Here is a 20,530-nt window from a genome sequence, read left to right as displayed (position 1 = left end):
ACACACACAAATACACTCAGCCTCATGACACTGCGCACACAAAAATATGCACACAACACAATGCACACTTGCACCTCACACCTCATACACTCTACCAGAGAGGGGGACACCTGTTTTTCTTTCTTGGATGTGCGTGCATTTCTCCATTACATCATTGTAACAGATACCTCAGTTAATATTTTTAATTTTGTAGGCTACTAAATGTAATGTAATTTATTTTATGTACAGTGTTATTATATATACTTAATGTCATTTCTGAGCTAAGGTAAAAATGTATGACAAAATGTTGTAGTTTTCGTCTTTGACCACTAGGTGGCTCTTACTCGAACGGTTTCATACTGGATCTGGATGGTCAAGTCATGGCACCCTCATGATTGGTTCATGGCCCTGGTATCTCCCTATTACTGTTGCCCATTGCTCTCACCCTGCTACTGATTTTCAATCAGCAAGATCATTTTTCCTCCACGTTGTGGTAAAAGGTAAGTGTGAAATGCAAATTGATCTGACTAAATAGTTAATATTGAATTCGATTAATGCAACCACAAAATATAAGACAATCTATACAGACCAGTAGGCTAACACTATTTATACAGTGCTTGCAGTCCATGATACAGTAGCCTAAGTTAGGGAATTAGCTTGCTACGATAAGACTACCTGTCCAAACTGTAACAAGACCAAACATTGTAGTTATGTTTAAAGATTGTTAGTCATAACCAGACATATCTCCAGAATACATAGCGGAATGTCTTAAATGTCCACCCCCTCCACGCCAACATCACACATTTGTGCTAAAAAAGTGAATGTAATAAAAGCAGATGACGTTTGGTAACAACAGTGTAACTTAATTTGTAGTATAATCTAAACAATTCTGGTTTTCAAATCTAATGGCGTGAGAAATGTTGAATAATTTGGCTTCAAACTGTTTTTGTTTAGTAGGTTAAGATTAATGAATGAAGAATTTATATAAAACCATTAATCAGCGTAATTTTCTTTTTTATAGATCTGGAAGCATGAGAACACTGCTAATACTCTTTGTCCTGTGCTGTACCCTTTGGGTATGTGGGGGCCATGGGCACCAGCCTATGTCAGACGAGACCTACAATGTAATACTGAAACTACTGAAGGGGGAATACGACGTCCCCGTTCACGCAAGATCAAGAACAGACGTAGTGCTATTGTGCAGTATTACAGAAATAGGCATCTCTACGCACTCAGTGATGATGGCCAGGTCTGTTTTCTTTTGTCATTTGTATATTTCGAAATTTTCCCCTGACGGTTTACTTGTCTGTATTTATGACATTAACACTAACCCTAAGTTGTTGCACCTTATTGATCATTTTATTGGTAATTTTGTAATTACCAACGGAAGGCAGCAGTCCAAAGGCCGAAGCACAAGTTATTGATCGTCATTCAGTTTAGAACGTAAATACATGAGATGCATTTTGATTTGTAGTCAACAGCTTCGATAAAATGTAACAAAAAACACGTTGCTTGATTGGCTCTGCACAGGATATTTTAGTTTTTATTTTAACTAATAATAACTCACTACAGTTTATCCATGAACACAACTGAACCTTGATCCTCATTGTTACAGTAACATCGGCTAAATGCCCAAATGTAAAATGTTTCAGTTAACGGTATGAATCATATTTCTCCAAATGCCAGAAATTATAATGGATACTTAACCCTCCTGTTACTGTTTCTAACATCTTTTATCCTTCGGGTCAATTTGATCCCAGCAATCTGAGGAGAGGAACAGCAGTGTGGAGAGCACACAACCCCGGGGGCGCCGGTGCTCATGGTCAAGTGCTGGATGTGGTTTTCCCCCGCCTTACCTGCTACCATGAAGTGACAGGTGGAGGCCGGAAGGTGTAAATCATCATGGACATCACACTAAATCCACACATGGCACGGACACTCCAACTTTATTGGTATCTCACCTTTCATACAACAGGACAATTCAAAGTGGTTCACAGAACAATAAAAGCATACAGTAAAGGTGAAAACTGCAAAAGACAGATAAGAACAGTAAAAATAAATAAATAGCACATTAAAGATGAGCGTTCCTCTGGTTTTCTTAAAAAGCCCTGTGGGTCGTAGATTTAAAGGATTGTAACATGGAGGCAAACCTCAGGTTTCCTGGAAGTTTGTTCCAGACATGAGCAGAATAAAAACTAAAATGCTGTCGCTCCATGTTTCGTTCTGAACCCGGGGACAGGAAGCCGACCAGGACCTGAAGATCTGAGGGGGTCTGGCGGGTTCATGACAAAGTGAAGTGCTTTATAAATGGGTTTTAAACAGGAATGTTGTACCAGCCAGGAGGAACGTCTGTTGTGGGGTTCACGTTTAAAGTAGCATAAAATGGAAATACTCCAGTACAAGTAGCTCACACCCTTGCTGAACTACCAGGATGGTTACAGTGTGTGAAACTGCTCCCTCATATCTTCCTTCGCCATCCACTTGGGGGCGACATCCCCCACAGTTCTAAAATGCATGCAGTGACTCGGTACTACTTTTTAAAAGAAAGTATGACATTAATACTTTAACTGCAGATTTCACCACATTTAATATTGAACACTTAATGGAAAATCCTTGGAAACAGCATTTATTCTAAATATACACCCAAATATGCAAAGAGAGCATACCCAGGAGATCTTTAGGTGATCTGGTTCAACAGCTCGGATCCGAAGTAACGAAACTTTTTACTTTATACTTTATACAGTGAGTATATTTCAGAGCCTGTACTTTTACACTTTTACTTGAGTATAGAAGTTGAATCATTACTTCTATCTTTTCCAGAGTCTGTTTGAACACAAGTATATCTGTACTTTGACTCCTCTAGAAAGAGTATGATTAAAAATGCAACACATAGTGCAGGTTTATTGGACATTTTGTGGTATTTAACCTTATACAATTAAGCTTTTAAATGCTTGTCACAGAGTGTTTGCACTGATGCACATAAATGATCTGAATACTAGTTAAACCTGCTGCCATACAGAAGATTGAGGCTTGATCTGTTTAAAATAATAGTCAGGGAAAGTCTAGAAACAGTGCATTGAAAACATTTGATCCATTTGAATTGTTTAATATTGGTTTGCAAAGTTGTTGTTTTGAGTTTTAACTCACGTGTCTCTTTTCTAACCGCTAAATGTGAAGCCAAACGTCCTAAACTGGATCTCCCACATTCAGCAGCGTTCTGAGGCGCTGACGAAGCAGACTGCACAGAGGAGGAAGTGCAGATTAAATTGCACAAAGAACAAGGTAAACATGTCAGAATTGTTGTACCACTTAAGGGAAGATAATAAGCCAGTTTGTGTGTGCAGGTGTAGCATTATATTGGCGCTGACGCCCTTCCGCTCATTTTCTGTAATACCGGTGTAGCATTTAAGCACAGTGGAATTAGCAAGCTAGCTAGCACAGCAGCTGTCCACTATATGTTAGCTGGCTAGCTTGTTAATTCCACCGTGCTTTAAGGCTACACCGGGATAGCAGTGTGCTCGCCTACGTCATTGAGTCGCAACTTGCCATATTTATATGAAAGTTGGCTTGCTGCGACAATGGCAGCAATACACATAAAGATGGCCGCTGCTCGGACCATCCTGCTACATTGATTTGAATGGGAATGTGAGTCTGTTTCTACACTATACCGAGAGTATGGAGGTATGTAACCCAAAGTGCAGAAATGAGATTTACCACCTGTCTGCATGGAGACAGAAGCCGCCTCTTCCTTTTCCTCCTCTTCTTCCTCTTCTTCTTCTTCTTCTTCTTCTTCTTCTTCTTCTCAATGTAATTATACTCCATTACAAGTAAAACGTAGTGTAATGTGACAAGGAAACTGATATTTCTAAGATTATCAGAACATCCAGGATAACATGAGCCATAAAATGGCTCTGAAATGTGTAAAGTAGCACAAAATGAAAATAATCACCTGCTGCCCTCACGTACGCTTGTAGAGGTATTTGTTCACATTACTTTCGTCTCTCTTTAAGGGTTAGGTGAATGGGGGTTACATTTTCCGAAAGTGTGTGTTTTAATATGCAAATTAGTCATCATTAAATATGTGCTCATTTGATGAAGCCAGGTTCAAAAATCGTTGAGTTTTGTGACATTAAATTCAAAGGTTTTTACAGAGGGAATTTCTGATGTCTCTCTTTGTCACTCCATAAATCAGAAAATAGAACAAACGTTTCCTTGTGTGGCTCGTTGACTTTGAGACACGATGACAGCGAGCGTTCAGACGACACACCTGCTGCCTCCAAGTCCAAGTCGAGCTCAGAAGACGGAGCAGCACTGACTTCAGATCAGCTGGGACGGGGTCTGAACAGAGGTCTGGTTCAACTACTGGCAGCCCCTCAGGGACCATCAGACGGCGATGTGGCCCAGATCCCAGCTCTCCTTCCCTCCATTATCACCAGTTCCTCCCATTTGAAGCTCTGGCCAGGATATGGGATCCGGAGCTCACTGTCTCAGACTCATCATGTCTTTCCTGTCTGCCTTCTGGCCCAACCCGGTCTCAGAGCTGGTCTCAGAGCTGGTCTCAGAGCCCCAGCACACAGGACCCAGTGATGTCCGACGGGCCGCCCTCTCGGCCCGCTATGTCCTCGTTGGGGGTGGGGGGGGGAGGACAGGGAGTCATTGTGCCCTGCTGTGTCTCAACAATGAGCGAGTTAATATGAGCCAAGTATTCCCACAGGACTGAGGAAGGGGGCAGGGCTCAGGCTGCTTGCTCCCCGACTCCAGTCCATCCATCAGTGTCTGTCCCCTCTGTTCCGGTTCCTTTCAGTCCTGCTCTGCCGGTTCCAGCTCCCGACTGCTGTCCTTCCCTCACATTCCTGCTCGTCCTTCTTGCAAGGGACCGTGAGGACCTGGTTTATGGGTAATCCAGGACGTTAAAGGTGCTACTTCCAGACATGCTCACAAGTCAATGCTGAGTAAGTCATTTTTCAAGAACTGAGCCTGCTGTGAGAGGTTAAAGTCCAACTCCCAGAATGCCATGGTAAGGTGTCAATCAGTAGGTAGCCACGCCCCCCAAAAGCATCCCCTGCATTCTGGTTTGTTTGAATCTAAATAGACCATAATGTACTAAATGAACATCATGCTGGATTGAAGAAGTCTTGAAACTAGAGATTGAGACCATGAACTCATGTTTACAATGTTTACTGAGATAATAAATCAAGAGAGAATTAGGCTAATTTTCTCAACCAGATCACAATCAGAGGAGTCGCCCCCTGGTGGCCAGCAGAGAGAATGACAGGTTAAGGCACTAGAGTTGGATTCACTTTTCAGAACTGGAGGCTGCCGTCTGGATTTGTCTCTTGTTTTGTACCGACTTTGCTGTGGGATTCTCCCTGAATGCTGTGATGTTATCCAAAGACATAGACCAGGTGGAGTCTAGATTAATTACCGTATCAGAGGTATGAATGAATCGTCAGGGACGGTTCCAGCTCGCTGGCTGTGCAAACAGTATCCGGCAGGTAGAGAAAATAAAAGTGTCAGTCAAGTGCCACTTTGGTATTGGAGATTAGTTCAGCTCGCTGCAGCACAAAGGGCTATATTTGCAGTTATTACAGCTCTGTGTTCAGAAATCCCAGAGATAAAGCTTGTAATAAATACCAATTTCCAATGTAGAAATATGACACGATGCACCAGGATGGTTAGAATCCAGCTTAAACTATCAGCAGGCTCTTTCACCTGACGACCAGAATCAGGAAGTAATACAGGTGAGACCTTCAGATCGCCGTGTTGTGTTTCCAGTGTGTTGTAGCGTGCCAGTCAGACAATAGACTGCTCATTTAAGTTTAATGCTCTCGTGTCAGGATCGACTTCTCTGCCAAGAACTGCAGACGGAGAAACCCACGATGTTTCTCAAGCATCAGCAGGACACACCACATGCTAGTTTCAAGACGGCGCACTTTCTTTTTAGCACAGCGGAAATATATTTTTATTTTATTTTTTAAAAAAGATATCTGCATTGGTCATTTGTTCAAATGCTTAAAGACTAGTAGACATAATTTATTATTATTATTATTAGTATTATTAATAATACTAATAATAATAATAATAGATATCACCATGAATCTTCCTTAGTTGATTACTTACGTTTATATTTCTGTTAAGTTTTATGAAAATGTGTGTTGTATTCAAATCAGTAATTATCTCATATGTGCTAATAATAATAATTATTATTAATAATAATAACAATAATAATACATTTTATTTGTCACCTTACAGTGCATATACTCAAAAGTTAAAAGTAGCAAAACATGACAAGTACACCAATAAAGACAAAGCAGACAAGAGACATGTGGAGGATGCATTAATTATTAATGATTTATATTATTTGTATATCTTTTTCTTTGATTTATTTTATTGTGTTCTTGTGTCTTTTGACATGTTTGTTTACATCATGAATAAGCAGGGCAATGCCATGTTATGTTATCTTGCTAAACTTTTGCTGTTTATCTCATATGTTCATGTAAATCTTTCATAACAGTGATTTGGGAAAGCGATGAAACGGCTAGTGGAACTATAGAGGCTGGTAGAGGACACTGTGTTCATGATGTGTCAAAGAGTTTCTCTGTAGAGCTGCAGGTTTTATGATGATGGGAACTGATGCAGCCACAAGTGTTCATGACTCCCAGCGTGTCGTCACCACTGTTAGAACCTCTTCATGAGGAGAATGTGTTCACAGGATATAATGTATCTCAGGTCACAGCCAACTGCAGTATCTCATTCATGTTACATGTTGTATATGATGCACAGCAACTTCACTGGCGCTTTAAGAGCCATGTAAATGTGCACTTCCATTGTTCTGTGCTAGGGGGAATCGTATTAACGCTTATATATTACGTTGCAATACTGCCGACGCCGTTGTGTAACACGTCTCGCTCTCTCTGGTTCCTCAAAGCTGTGATGCTTCTGGAGAAGGAGACGTCATTGAGGCGTTACGCTGGAAACCAAAGCTCAGTATAAACAGTCAAAATAGTGGCATAATGAGGGGTCTACTTTCTGGGATTATGGAGGGATCTCTGTGTAAAAACGTCTGCTGTTTTTTGGTTAGATGCCTGTCATAAAGACTGTTTGAGAGATGTACCATTTTGTCTGAAACACATCAGTGAATGCACCCTTGCGTATCATAAACGTTTGTTTACGGAGCTTATTTTCTGCAATGATCCATTGAAACAATCCCATTGGCCGTTTGTGGAGGGAACCACAACTTCCAGAAACGCACCATCTCTGCAGCACTCTGTATTTCTCTTGAATATATGCTGAAGCCACTCTCACTTGTGGGGGGAATTACACACCCCTCAACCCATCACACAGTTATTTGCTCTCATTGTCGTCGGCGCATGACGATGGTGCAAAACGTTTGACCTAAATAGGGACTTAAAAAACCTCATCTGGGGGTGACCAGGCTGGATCAGCATCACTAATCCACATCTGGGAGCTGAGAGGGTCCCGTATCCACTCACTGCTTCTGTGGGATAAACAGACCCGGAGCCGAGAGATTTGAATGCCGAGCAGACTCGTGTAAGATTAACATGGTGGCTTTCTGTTCAGAGGCTTTTCTCTTTGGTTGAAGTTTTGGGGAAGGTTGTATTTTCAGAAGAGCTGCTGAAAACCAACGTTGTTTAGCTGTGAAAGCTTGTTTTGTGAAAAGAACGTAATGGTTGGCTGTAATGGTTTCAGACAGGGGGAGTGAGGCCACATTGGACCTCATCTCATGAGATTTTGGTCAAAACCACTTTATTTCTGTCTTCTTTTCTGGTGTTTTTTAGGAATTGTGTTGTTGGGTTTTTCTATAATGTGTTTTTGTGGACATTTGTAATTAAATAAATAAATTAAACTTCAAGTCATAACAAAAAGAAGAATGCTTTTTGCACCAAAATAACAATTGTATATATTGCTTCTGCACTGGAGGTTGTGTAGTGCTGTATTAATGGAAGAGCTTATTTGTGGAGGACGTTTATTAAGAGTTAATTAAGAGGCATGAGTGTGTTATTTGGGGTCATGACCTCAGTATTTCTGGTGAATGTTTTTTTTAGATTGCCAAATAATTCAAATAAAACGTTGTTTCCCCCCCCCCCATCTATTTAGAAACATCTTTACTCACCGTTTGTGAGTGCTTTGTTATTGGAGCCCCAGCTTTGGCCGCCGACTCACCGGCTTATTTTCTAGCACGACAATTGCTGCTGTCAATCACTCCGCCCGGAGTCGCCTCCTCCTCTCCAGTTGGGAGCGCAGCGGCGTTTCGCATCTGGGCTCTAAAGCGTCAGCCGCTCCGGTCCACGCCCACTAGACCGCCCCACTTCCCCCGCTGCTGCAGCGGCCCCGACCACCACTCGGATCAGGGGCTTCCTTCCCACCACAGCGGAGTGCGGACACCTTTGATTTTTGTGTTACAGCTCCTGCAATCTGTCAAAAAAAAAAAAAAAAAAACTCGTCTCTCTCTCTCACTCCACCCCCCTCTCTATCTCCCTCTCTTTCTCTCAAATCCGATGGTCGCGCTTGGCGTGATTTGCGCGCAGCAGCGCGATAGTTAAAGGCGCCGGATGCGTCGTCGCTCCAGTAGCAGCAGCAGCAGCAGCAGACCGCTACAGTTACGAAGATGGCGTCGGAGGGAGCCAGCGGAGAGCAGCCTCCTCCGGTACACGCACTGGCGACCGCCGTGCTGGGAAGCGTCGACACGGTAAGACACGAGCGCAGGAAGCGAGGAGGAAACGCTACAGCGTTTGAAGTTTAGTCAATGGTGGGGAAAAGAGCGAGAAACGCGGCGCGCATCAATCTCTGCGAGGCTCGAGCGAGGCGACAGCGGTGAGCCTCGCGACGACGTCTGGAGCGGAAAAAAACCCGAGCGGGTTCTGTGCTCGGTTTAGGGTGATGCTCGGTGTTTTCTCCCGGTTTCAACGTCTTTTGTCCGGCTGCGTTTGTTCGCTCGTCCCGCGGTTGTTCGCGGTTATCAAAGAGACGACGACGACGCCGCTGCTGGCTGCGCAGGTTTTTGTAGTTCGCATCTATCGGGAGACTTGAAACGAGCTGCTGCTCGGTTCGGGCTAAATCTGGGGCTTGTATCGAGGTTACTGGTTTATTTGCCCCCCGAAAACACTTTGTTCGTTCCCCATATTTCTTGTTAATGACATTCACGTGACCTGCAGAGATATATTTACTGGAGTGGTCCTCCACCAGTCGCTCCTTCGTGATTCCTTCCAGGCTTCCATAGGTTGCAACAGCTCCGCTTTACTCCACAGGTTAACGTCCTTTTGTCGAGCTCCCACTTGTTTGCACGCACATAGTTGTGATTTCTCACAGGTTGCAGCGGCTCGCCATCTATCCATCCCTCTGTTGCAGCTTGACTAAACTGTTGCCCAGCTGGGAAGTCAGGACCCCCCTCAGTTGGATGTAACCCGTCACACTGTTGTTATACACCTGACGATTAACGCAACAGCCAGTGCCTTCTTTCCGAGTTTCTGACCTTGTTCTGCTCTGTTGAAGGCAAAATAACAACAATGAAACACTTGAATGTGGGATTGAAGAGGCCGGCTGGTGGGAAGTTGCTGGAATAGAAAGCGGCAGGGGAGGCTGGGTGGGTGGGAGTGTGGGTGTTGAGGTGGGGGTGGGTTTGAGCGGTGAGCTGAGGAGATGGTAGAGAAAGAGGTGGGGTGGATGGAGGTCAGAGGCAGCATGGTATGCGGAGGAGGGGGGGAAGTGGAGGCCCTGTTCACCAGACACCTTTTCTAAATTGGTCTTAATTTCAGTGACTCAGCTGGCATAGCTGGGAGTACCGTGTCAGCCCCCCCTTCTTCTCCTTTACATTTAGCGCTGAGGTGAACAGGTGTTCAGGAGATATGGGAGAAGGGCAGCTTGCCCGTCGCTCTTCCAGTGGTACTCTACCTTCTCCGGGGCTCCAGCCAACCCCGCCCCCCGCCCTTGTCATGCCTGCCGTGGTTAAATACAGCTATTTGCTCACCCCTGTCGGACTCTGCTGCCGTTGGCCCTAAAGTGGGGGAGACGTTTCTCGTTTGTGAGGATTCTGCAGAGCCGGCCCTCCTTCGTCCAGAGAGGGGTCAGAGGTCGAGGAAAGGCACTTTACTCTAATACACCTGCAAGCTTTATATGTAGATTTGAGTTGTTGTTTTGTAGTGAAGATGAGGTCAGAGGATGCGCCCGTTCTTTCAATGGTTGCAAATTACCATCGGCTTATATCGTTGAGCCAATAACCTGTAACTCAAGGCTGAATGATCACCTGTGATTGGCTAAGACCTCGTTCACAGCCTCGTCCTATATCCTGCAAATCAACCAGCAAAAATGTATTGAACATTCATTGTAATGCGTCTGAAACGTCTAGGTGACAGCTGTAGGAACAACCAGATCCAGAAGGTCCTGCTTCAGATGTTGAGATTAAAATGTTAATCCGATTATATGAGTCAAAGTTTAAAGATTTTCAAATCGACGTGAGGTGATCAGCTGATCCAGAGAGAGAGAGAGTCCGCTGCTCGGTCGGCCCCGGTTGAACTGCAGGAAACGGGTCCATTCACGGCATTTTACGGAACGATTCGTCTTTGTGTGAACGCAGACTCCAGCTGCAGAGTGGACAGTCCAACTTTTCATCTCCGCCGTTACACAAGTAAAGTTGATTATCTTCAGCTGATCTAATCTGCCACGGCCGATCCGTCATCTTCACCAGCAACGCTTACAAATGAGTTCGTCCAGCAGCTGCAGTGCAAAGTGGGAAGGTTGAAAATGTAAGACATCAAAATATATTCAAAGCTCTTCGTGTTTACCTTCCAAATGAGTTTGGTAGAACTGACTGCTTGTGTTCCTTGTCCTGTTAGACTCAGAAACGGCGTTCATCAGTAAAATATTACCCTGACAGGTGGGAATGGAGGCCAAAAAATGTCACCCAGCCAGTCGTTCGGGACTGTTGTGTTAGTGAAGCCTGCGAGTAACCGTTGGTTACGTGGGACGTGCTGCCACGTTGGAGAAGCGCCATCAACACGAGATTCAAACGACTCTGGAAACAAGTCAGAAATGTCATCGGAGGAGATTAAATATATATTTATACAAGCTATGAGAGGTCTCATAATTCCAACAAATGTATATGGCATTTTAAAATAATGTCACTGATATAATGATATTATAACATAACTTTTTTCTAGCTTTTTTATACGCTCTTCATTTAATTATTTGCATTCATTGTAATTGGGGTGTAAAACAGAGTAAGATTTTCCAAATGAATAAAAAATAAATACAAATAAATCCACACAACCAAAACAGTAAGTCATATGGACTCCGCTCCTGTTAACAAAAACTGTGCAGTGTCCAGGTCTTCTGCTGTCTATTGCTGCATCGTGACATTCTTAGGGAAACAAAATCATTGGACGATGTCCAGGTCGCATATCGTACAATGAAAATGAAAATTGATCAAGTTCATGGCCATGTATCGTACAAAAAATGAATCGTATAAAAACATCGAGGGCATGTTCATATGTCGTATGATGAGTTGATAACTGATAAATATCATACGATAAATCAATCATGTAATAAATATATATATATATATATATATATATAGTGGAGCACCTTATTTACAGTGGTATTATTTGATAATTGATTGATCACAAGCTCTTACCCAATCATACATTCACTCTCAGTCAGCTTCAGTCACGTTCTTCACCAGAGATCGAACTGTTTGCCAGCATCGATGCAAAAGTAATCTGCAAATGTTGAAGCAAGTAATGAAAACGTTTTTGTATTTTGGACTGTTTAATCGACTGATCAATAGATAAAATATTAATAATTTATTTCAAGTTAATTGCAGCCTTAAAAAGCTGAACTTCATTAGAAATATTTCATAAAAAAAACTCAGTATCTCAGAATCTGAACATTGTTAAATGGCACAAAATATAATCTAAGAAAATAGCTTTTGTGGTAATTTAACAACCCTTTTAATTCGGTGTGAAGGACCCTCTTCTAAACCGGCGGTCACATCACACTGCTTCGTGCTCGCAGCAACAGGACGCGGCGGAGGAAGTTGCCCTGACACAACTCTGATTAAGTGGACCGCGGCTAACCTCGAGCCTCCGAGCACTGGCCGAGCTGCTTGTGGAGCAGCTCGGCCCCCCACTCGCTGTGCAGAAACACCAGAGAGACGCAGCCCTCCACCTGTGACATCAGCATCGAGCTCAGCATCGTCGTCCAATTCCCTGAGTGGTGAATGCTGCTGGGAAAGAACCTGGAGGGGGGGGGGAGGGGGTCAATTGGAAAAGGCCCGATGTGAATGAATCAATCCCTTAGGAATCTCTTGGTTTTATTTCCAGGCTCGCAGTACAATGGCATTGGAGTGAAAAAACGCGGTTCGGCTAAACTAAAACATGTGATTGACGCAAAACTTTCCAGCTCCTCGTCCTGCTCTGAAGAGAAGAACGGTTCATATTAGAGTGAGCAGACACGAAAAAAAAAACTAGTTTCCAGCACCTGTCCTCAGAAGGCTTTTAAAGGAGAGGCCTGTTTATTCATATGGATTTATTACCACTGAACTTTTCAACCCTAACAGTGAAATAAACATAACGGACACGTAGAAGGCAGCTGATCCAAGGGCTCTCCGGAGACGGGATGAAACAGAATCATGTCGGCCGAGGCTTCAATGTAGGTTTGTAAATCAGGCCGTCTTCAGAACGAGCCGGTAGCGATGTGCACCAGAGGCCTCCTCGCTTCCTCCGTTTCCCGGCGGTCGCCAACACGGTAACTTCAAATTCTCCTGTCAGCGGGCGTCAGCATATCATCTGGCCCAGGTACGGCATTTTTTTAGGGGCTCGCCAGCCAAGAATTTGACTCAATTCCTCACTTAGGTTTTGCTTAGAATTAACAAAATGCCTCCCAAGGTCCCTGAACACAACAATTTGACGCTGTGCCCATTTAGAATGTTTTTTTTTAGACGCTGCCATGATGCTCAGGGTCGCGACCCAGGAAACTTGGAGACTCGGAGACAGGATTCTATGTATTGTCCCAAAAAGCTTCACGTCTTCAGAAGAATTGCCTCTCGGCTTGTTGTTTAATTTTTCTCTGGAAAGATGAAGCTTCTGTCACATTTCTGACATTCTGAGTTGAGTCACTAAACGTCTCCTGGTCTTTTCTTAGACCTATTAGCTCTAACTTTATTCTTCCAACAAAAACAACTAAACACCTAAACAAACAACCCAGTGATGGAAGAAGCCCTCAAAGATTATTCATTAAAAAAAACACAAATATCAACAGAGGCCGCGTTTCCCAGATTCGATCGTTCTCAAGGACTTAAGAAGGCTCTTAAGAAGGGTTCGGCTAAGAAGGAGCGCTAAGATACGGGTGTTTCCCAGACGCGTTCTTAACTGCCTTCTCAGGAGAACCTTAAGATCAAGCCAAAGAAGCTTATTAAGAAGCTCTTAGTGGGAGCTGTCCACCACGGTGGTGCTGAAACTGAATCAATCGATGTCAGGCAAATCGATTACCCACCTCTTTTTCAGTGCATAAGTCACACACAGCGCCCCCCCCCCCCCCCCCACACAGGTGCAATTAGGTGTGTGTGCGTGCGTGCGTGCTCGCCAGCCAGCCAACAGGTATATCCAAGTAGTAATCAAGCCCCTTAGCGCATATATCCCCCCGTGAATATAGGCACACACATGTGAGAATGGAATGAGGGTGCCGTCCACCGATCACCCGGGGGATCCCAGCCACTGCGTGGAACCCTTGGTGGACCTGGCAGACCTTGTCTCGTGTGGTGGGCATCTTTATGTGGGTCCGGGCATGGCGCTGGAGAATCGGTGTCGCAGCTGCCGTGACACCGATGCCTTGCTGAGGCCAGTGCCGTCCTCCACCACCTCCGGGAAGCTCCCCACTTCGTAAAAACGCAGCGCAGCCAGGAGCTGCACCTCCGGGCTGAGGGCAAAATTGCAGCGGGTTGCTCTCTGGATGTTTGGAGACACCAGAGTGATCAGCCGTTGGATCTCCGCACGGGGCAGTCGGTACTTTGCCTGGACAGCCCGGTCTGACAGCACGTCCAGTCCAGTCCAGTCTTTCGTTCTACTATTAGCATGTTTCTTGCGCCAGTGGTCCGCAGCTTTGAGCGCATTTCAACATTGAGCATTGTTTTATAATTTCAAAAAGTGGAGGACATAAATTTCCCTGACGCGGCTTGATCACTGAGCATTTGGTCGCTAAGAAGGCTGTTAAGAGTGGGTCAGCTCGATCTTACGTTTCCTTCTTAGTGAAAGATCTTCTTAAGCTAAGAGCAACTCTGGGAAACGCATCCTTCTTTCACAGCGTTCTTAAGAACATACAATAACAATAATAAGTTTATTTGAAAACGGGGACAGTGCACATTAATAACATTGCTGTAAATGCGCCAGAATTAGCCAAGACCTAGACAGATGTTGAATTCACCTAAAAACAGAACAGAATATGAAATATGAAAAATAATAATAATAAATTAAAATGACAAAGTTACTGGCCAAGGCAATCTCTATCAACATGACAAAATAACATATAACATCAATCAGAAAACATCATTCAAGACATCCCTAAACCATACAGCACAAAAACCCATGACGCAAGACACATCACACTACAGCATGCGAAGCAGAAGCACAGACACAAAATGCACGCATACACAATAAAAACAAGACCACAATAATGCATGCATGCCGACTAGGGATGCTCCGATCGATCGGCCGTCGATCGTTATCGGCCGATATGGACCCTAAACAGGTTGATCGGCGATCGGTCAAAGTGCCAATTAGAAAAGCCGATCGCATATTTATATATTTTTGTTACCCGAGACTGTTTTTCTGCGCCTGACGCAGGGTGGGAATTTCGTGGCCGATGGCCTGTCAAAGTTCCAGTGTAAACAACGCTAGTGACGTGTGGTGGGCTTTTATCAGCCACCCTCCTGCGCACAGTCGGCTCGTCCCGTGTCTGTTGATCAGAGCGCAGCTCCGCTGGGATTGTTCCAAAATACAACGTGCGCAACTTCGCGAGCCGCGCAGGTGAAGTATCAACATCACATGCGAGAACGTCAGCCGTTCTTCAGCTTAATTACAGCCAACCGAGTGGAGCTGAGCGAGCGGGCAGTGGAAGCACAGCGGCATTTTTATTATTAAAGTACGCTCCGGTTCCCGTCCCTTTCCGCTCCGGTTCCCGTCCCGTCCCGTTCCGCTCCGGTGTGCGCACATGTTTGTAGTCAAAACGAGCGTAGCTGAACGAGCAAGTGGCCACGAGCGCGCAGCGGATTTTGCAGAGAGCGGAGCGAAGTACTGGTCCGGTTCCGCTCCGGTCCGCTCACACCGCGAGTCTGAAGCCCAAGCCCGACCCAGAATCCTGCTGTGTCCTACACAGTCATGGACAGTATGTTCAGTCATAAAACGGCTCTATTATTATTATTATTATTATTATTCTCCCATCCATTCTGTGATTGGTGATCGGTATCGGCCCCCAAAAATGCAGATTTTTTTTTCTTAATGCATTGCCAAAATGTATATGATCGGGAAAAATTATCGGGAATGATCGGAATTGTATCGGGAGAAAAAAAAAGTGATCGGATCGGGAAATATCGGGATCGGCAGATACTCAAACTCAAACTCAAACGATCGGGATCGGATCGGGAGCAAAAAAACGTGATCGGGACAACCCTAATGCCGACACATTAAGGCAGACAGACAACAGCAAGATGGCTACAGGTTCAGCACAGATGGACCGAGGACAGGAAGGTGTAATCAAGTGTTAGTGCTGACAGAGCAAGAAGATCTTAGCACTTAAGAGCTTCTTCACAAATCTGGGAAACGCGGCCAGAATGTGTAAAAATTAAGTAGTGACCATGTAGACTGGGCCCTAAAGTATTTCATGTCACTATACCGCAACTAACAATTATTTTTCTTGGATAATTATGCAAAGCAGTCACAAACACCACAAACCTACATTTACACTACAAGTACACAACATTTGTATAAGCTCATGAATGCTTGTTATATAATACATTTTGTGGAAGTAAAATAAAGATTTAAAGACTGATGAGTTGGCCGTTCTGCTTTCCCCAAGAAGACCGCTTTAATTGACATGAAGGGAAGCGTGAGAGTTTCCGGTCACTCCCAATTACAGTCGTCTGCACCCGTTAGCCCTGCGGCCGCCGCTGACCAAGTAGGTGCTTAATGAGCTAGCTAAATGTAATTAGACTGTAATAGCTTCGAGGCTAGGACTAGACATGGATCCTGATCTGAGGTCTGCTCCTAATGAGTCCAGGTGGAGTACGTGGTGCATGGAAGCAACTTTTAGTTTATCACCAAGCAGCTGCGCTGTTTGATGAGTTGGCAAACCTTCATAACGTGTGATTTTAGGTGGTTTTGCAGCTCTACGCCTCCGACTCAGTTAGCAGTTTGATGGCGGTCAACAGTTGGTTTTAGGGCTGGTTATAGCCACTGATTTCCAGAATCAATTCGATTCCAATTCACAAAGTCCGGATTCGATTTAATCTCTGATTCAATTCAATATCAATTCGGGTAGGGATATTTCAGTTACAATACCAATTTTGCTTGGATATGAAATAGATTCTCATAGAACTAATGATGTAAATTGTACAAAGAACCCTCTTACCTGGTGCATTATTAAAAATTGTAATGTTTAAATTAAGAATTGACCCCAAAGCTGTAACATGAATGTACTTTTTTATTAAACATGACCAACAGAATTTTTCTAAATTCTGTGTTTTACAATTTTATTGCATTCTTTCCATCAAATAGTGTTTAGTCTTGTGGTTGATGGATCAAAATTAAGACATTTACTGAAGAAACATTCTAGTAGTTCTAATTCTAATTCCTTGTCATTCAGAGACAAATGTGCATAAATAAGTGTGTGTGCAATCATTTATGGAGGACTCACAGTATACGACCCAAATCAGCGCATCTGTCGATCCACTCGCCGCTGTTCAAGTTTCACTTTCAGTTATGATGAGAGCGATTGATTGTTTTTAGCTGCTCATCATGGATTCTTGTGCGAGTCATTCTTGTTGAAGTTGTATGTAGAAAAGTTAGAATAAACATCTTCAACATGACTATCAATCTGTGTGTGGGTGTGTGTCTAAGCCCCGCCCCTCTGTGAAACAGACAGAGAGGAGAGACGCTGGATGAAGCCGTGTGCCCGTTAATTACACTATATTAAAAGATTGATCCTGGGATTTTATTAATCAACATGCGAACATTCAAATGAAAATTGAATTTAATCCCTAGTTAGTTTGACTGTATGCAGATGAGCTACGAATCTGTCACATGGGTTGTGGTCCACATTCATTTAGAGCCACCAACAGGTGAAGAATATCCACCTCACAGGACACATTTCTTCAATCTGAGCCATGATAAAAAATAAATGCTAACATGCTAATGCTAACATGCTGCGTTATCAAATTAGCATGTTGTTCTTGTGGGATAGACTGGCGACCTGTCCAGGGTGTACCCTGCCCCCCCCCCCCCCCACCCTGAATACAAGATAAGACGATGGATGGATGAATGTATTAATAATCTAGACATGTACAGTACATACATTGATCATATATACTGTATTCATATACTAGATACATTCTCAATGTATCTATTGCACATAATCACCCATTCAGTATTTACTACTTTGCAATATTTATATTGTTAACAACTTTCAGAAATACTTGTCTATAGGTATTTTATTAATATATTTGCCTTAAACTTGAGGTCATGATTTTAGTTACATTGAACTTAATTTTGCTATTGCTATTTTATTTATTGTCTGAGAGATGAGGTCTTTGAGAAGTTTCGTTTTCTGTCGGGTCTGTGTTTCAGTACCTGGGACAGCACCATCCCGACACATAACAAATCCATCCAGGAATAATAACAACAGCTGATGCATGATGAATCATTTATGGGGGCATTCATAGCCTCTATTAACAAGACAACAAACAAAACAAACAAACAATCAACCAATAAAAGATGCATTCGGATGCCGTTTTGGATGCTGGTTACCGTGGCAACGGCCACAGCTTTGAAGCATTCAGGTCAGCTGTCTCTTCCTGACCTTTATGTGTTCGGCTCTCCTGTCCTCATTTTTAGGGGTTTGTCTGTTTCTGCTCACAGAAGTCAAAGAATCATTTAAATAAAACCGTTTTTTTTTTAAGATGAACTGTTGGTATTGTAATGATTGTGACGTTTGTTTTCCGCCTGTGTTGCAGAAATGTGAGTTCAACATGGATAACCTGAGCAAGCCCGAGCTGCTCACCCTGCTGAGCATCATGGAGGGCGAGCTGGAGGCCCGCGACCTGGTCATCGAGGCCCTGAGGGTGAGTCCAGAACCGCTAGCACACTAGCACGGTCCCGTTCTCGCTGTCTCAGCTGCTGTCGGCTTGAATCAAACACAGTTGGAGTTGTGTTGAAGCGGGGCTGCCTTTTGTGAGTGACTTGAGATGAGATTAAGTTGCGATGGTGACCCAGAATTGAGTCGGTATCACTTTGGTTTAATGAGGGATGAATGGCCCACGAACGCTGAATGAATGCAGTATCACACAAATCTGAGTCGGTGGCTTTTCCTCCCAGAAATGTGCACAATTACGCCGGTGTGATCACGATGAAAGACTCTTCTCCTGGCTTTGTAATTACCCGCCGATAAGCAGATCTCTCTAATTGTCCTTCTTGAACGGGAGCTGGCAGAGAGACCGGGTCGCACTTCCTGCCAGGAAGGCCAGTGTGATCAAATCCTGGTGTCCGTCTGCTGGACTTTCGGTGATAAACAGATGGTTGAAGTTGCTGGTTCTGGCTCCCGTTGTTCCTGGTGATTATTGATGTTTGTATGTGGATGTAAGAGTTTATTAAGCCAGGTATATTGGTATATTGGCTGGTACAACGGTAGTTTTACCACAAACAAAGTTTTTCTTTTTAAATGTTTTGACCAAACAGAATCATTTCAGCTGTCCTGAAGTCAGTGGCAACCGTCAAATATTAAAAATTGCTATCCCTTTTTTCTAACTTTTCTAACTTAATCATCATCTATAGTTTTTTGCACAAAAACACAAATTATTAAGTAATAAATGATTATATTCTATTTAAATATGTGTTTTGATTCAAACAAATCTTTGTAATAGAAGTTTAAATTCTGTATAATCAGCTGCTTAGAGTCCATCTCTAATATCTTGTTTATTATTGTTGTGAAAACATCTCCGTCTGTCTTTATACTTTATAAGACTACATTGAACACATCATGATAATTGATCATTATTTTTACTGAGTAGAGGTTGAATACCCATCATCATGTTCCTCTGTGACAACTCTCTCATGGGAATGAGTGATGATATAATTACGTTAGTTGTTGCTGATGTTTAAGGGGGTTTCTCAGCGGTTTATTTTGGGCTTGTAGTCGTGCTGCTGTGTGCGGATGTGTAACTATCATGCGAGAAATTGGAAATGAGAGCGATCAACGCTTATCAGCTGGAAAAACGTCCAGTTTCGATCGGCTGCATTGGTGCATCTCTAAAAGTGTGAGTGCTGCACTAAAGTCTGCAGGTGGACGAGCTGCCGTAAAACTATAATACTACTATAATATTACTGTAAGAATACTATAATACTACTGTGATAATATAATAATACTATATTATACTTTAGTCTGGTGGGTTCTGCACTTAAATAACCCATAAGCTGTTAAACTGTATGTTTACTCTCCCTGGTGATTGTATATTTTAAATGGATAATGCATCGATCCGTCGTCATCGACTACTGATGCTGCACAGATGATGACTCGTCTGGAGTTCGAGGTCGCTCGTCTTTCACAGGGGAAGACATGTCGAGTTATTTCAGAACAAACACTTGCATGCCCTCTCTCTCGCTCTCTCTCGCTCTCTCTCTGCTGTGCTGTATTTAGGTCAGAATCGTTTGCCTACGCTCTACTTTAAGGCTGTCCACTTCTTTTCAATGATGTCAACTTGAAACTCATTCACAGTGTTTTTTGTAAAAAAAAACTAAACAAAACCATCAAATCTGTTTAATATAAAGGGACCGGACCGCTATTCTGTATTTTACCACCTCAACTCATTAAATTGCTCTCGGCCAAACACACATCTTACATTAATCACGTTGTCATATTCTTGTCTTCATTGCTGGCTGGATTCAGTGGCGGTGGCGCTTTCGGCCTAGGCTGCCAATGGAGGCTACTTTTAAATTTCCCTGAACGTGACAAATGGCGACGTCGCACCATCGACTTCAGATAATAATCGGAACGTGTCACTTGCTCGTCGTGTTCTTCGTCACCTCTTTTCATTCAGCTTCATCTCTCCTGCTTTGTCTGCCATCTTTCCTTAAATTCAGGACGGTCGGGCCCCGACTGTCACCTTGTCTCTCTCTTTGTGTTTCTGGTTGTTTTTGTGTTCCCCTTCGTCGCCACTCCAGCCGTGTTTTCCTCTGGCGTTGAGAATCCCCGTGGCCTCCTGCTCCCCCGTGGATGGATATCCTATCCAGGTTTCAATGGAATAAGCCTCCTCTCTCGCCAAACACAATGA

The 20,530-nt window shown here is 43.5% G+C and overlaps 1 protein-coding gene and 1 long non-coding RNA gene across 3 annotated transcripts in view; one reads left to right on the top strand and one right to left on the bottom strand.

The window, feature by feature from the left end:
• The window catches only part of LOC311018986, a 37,971-nt gene extending 29,770 nt beyond the window's left edge, over positions 1 to 8,201 (bottom strand). Inside the window, exon 1 of the long non-coding RNA XR_014597770.1 lies at positions 8,114 to 8,201. This is a non-coding gene — a long non-coding RNA (uncharacterized lncRNA). The remainder of the gene's footprint in view (positions 1 to 8,113) is intronic.
• A 156-nt stretch (positions 8,202 to 8,357) lies between these two features.
• Positions 8,358 to 20,530, top strand: part of cttnbp2 (cortactin binding protein 2) — a 79,102-nt gene continuing 66,929 nt past the window's right edge. For both annotated transcript variants that reach the window (XM_084018117.1, XM_084018118.1), the window contains exons 1-2: positions 8,358 to 8,689; positions 18,218 to 18,325. In XM_084018117.1, coding sequence (XP_083874243.1) covers positions 8,609 to 8,689; positions 18,218 to 18,325 — 189 coding nt within the window. In that variant the 5' untranslated portion in view covers positions 8,358 to 8,608. The remainder of the gene's footprint in view (positions 8,690 to 18,217; positions 18,326 to 20,530) is intronic.

Source organism: Eutrigla gurnardus (genome assembly GCF_963514095.1).
Source record: "Eutrigla gurnardus genome assembly, chromosome: 9".
NCBI classification, from domain to species: Eukaryota; Metazoa; Chordata; class Actinopteri; order Perciformes; family Triglidae; genus Eutrigla; species Eutrigla gurnardus.
Note: the sequence above shows the minus strand (reverse complement) of the source record. Positions and strands in the feature narration are given on the sequence as shown.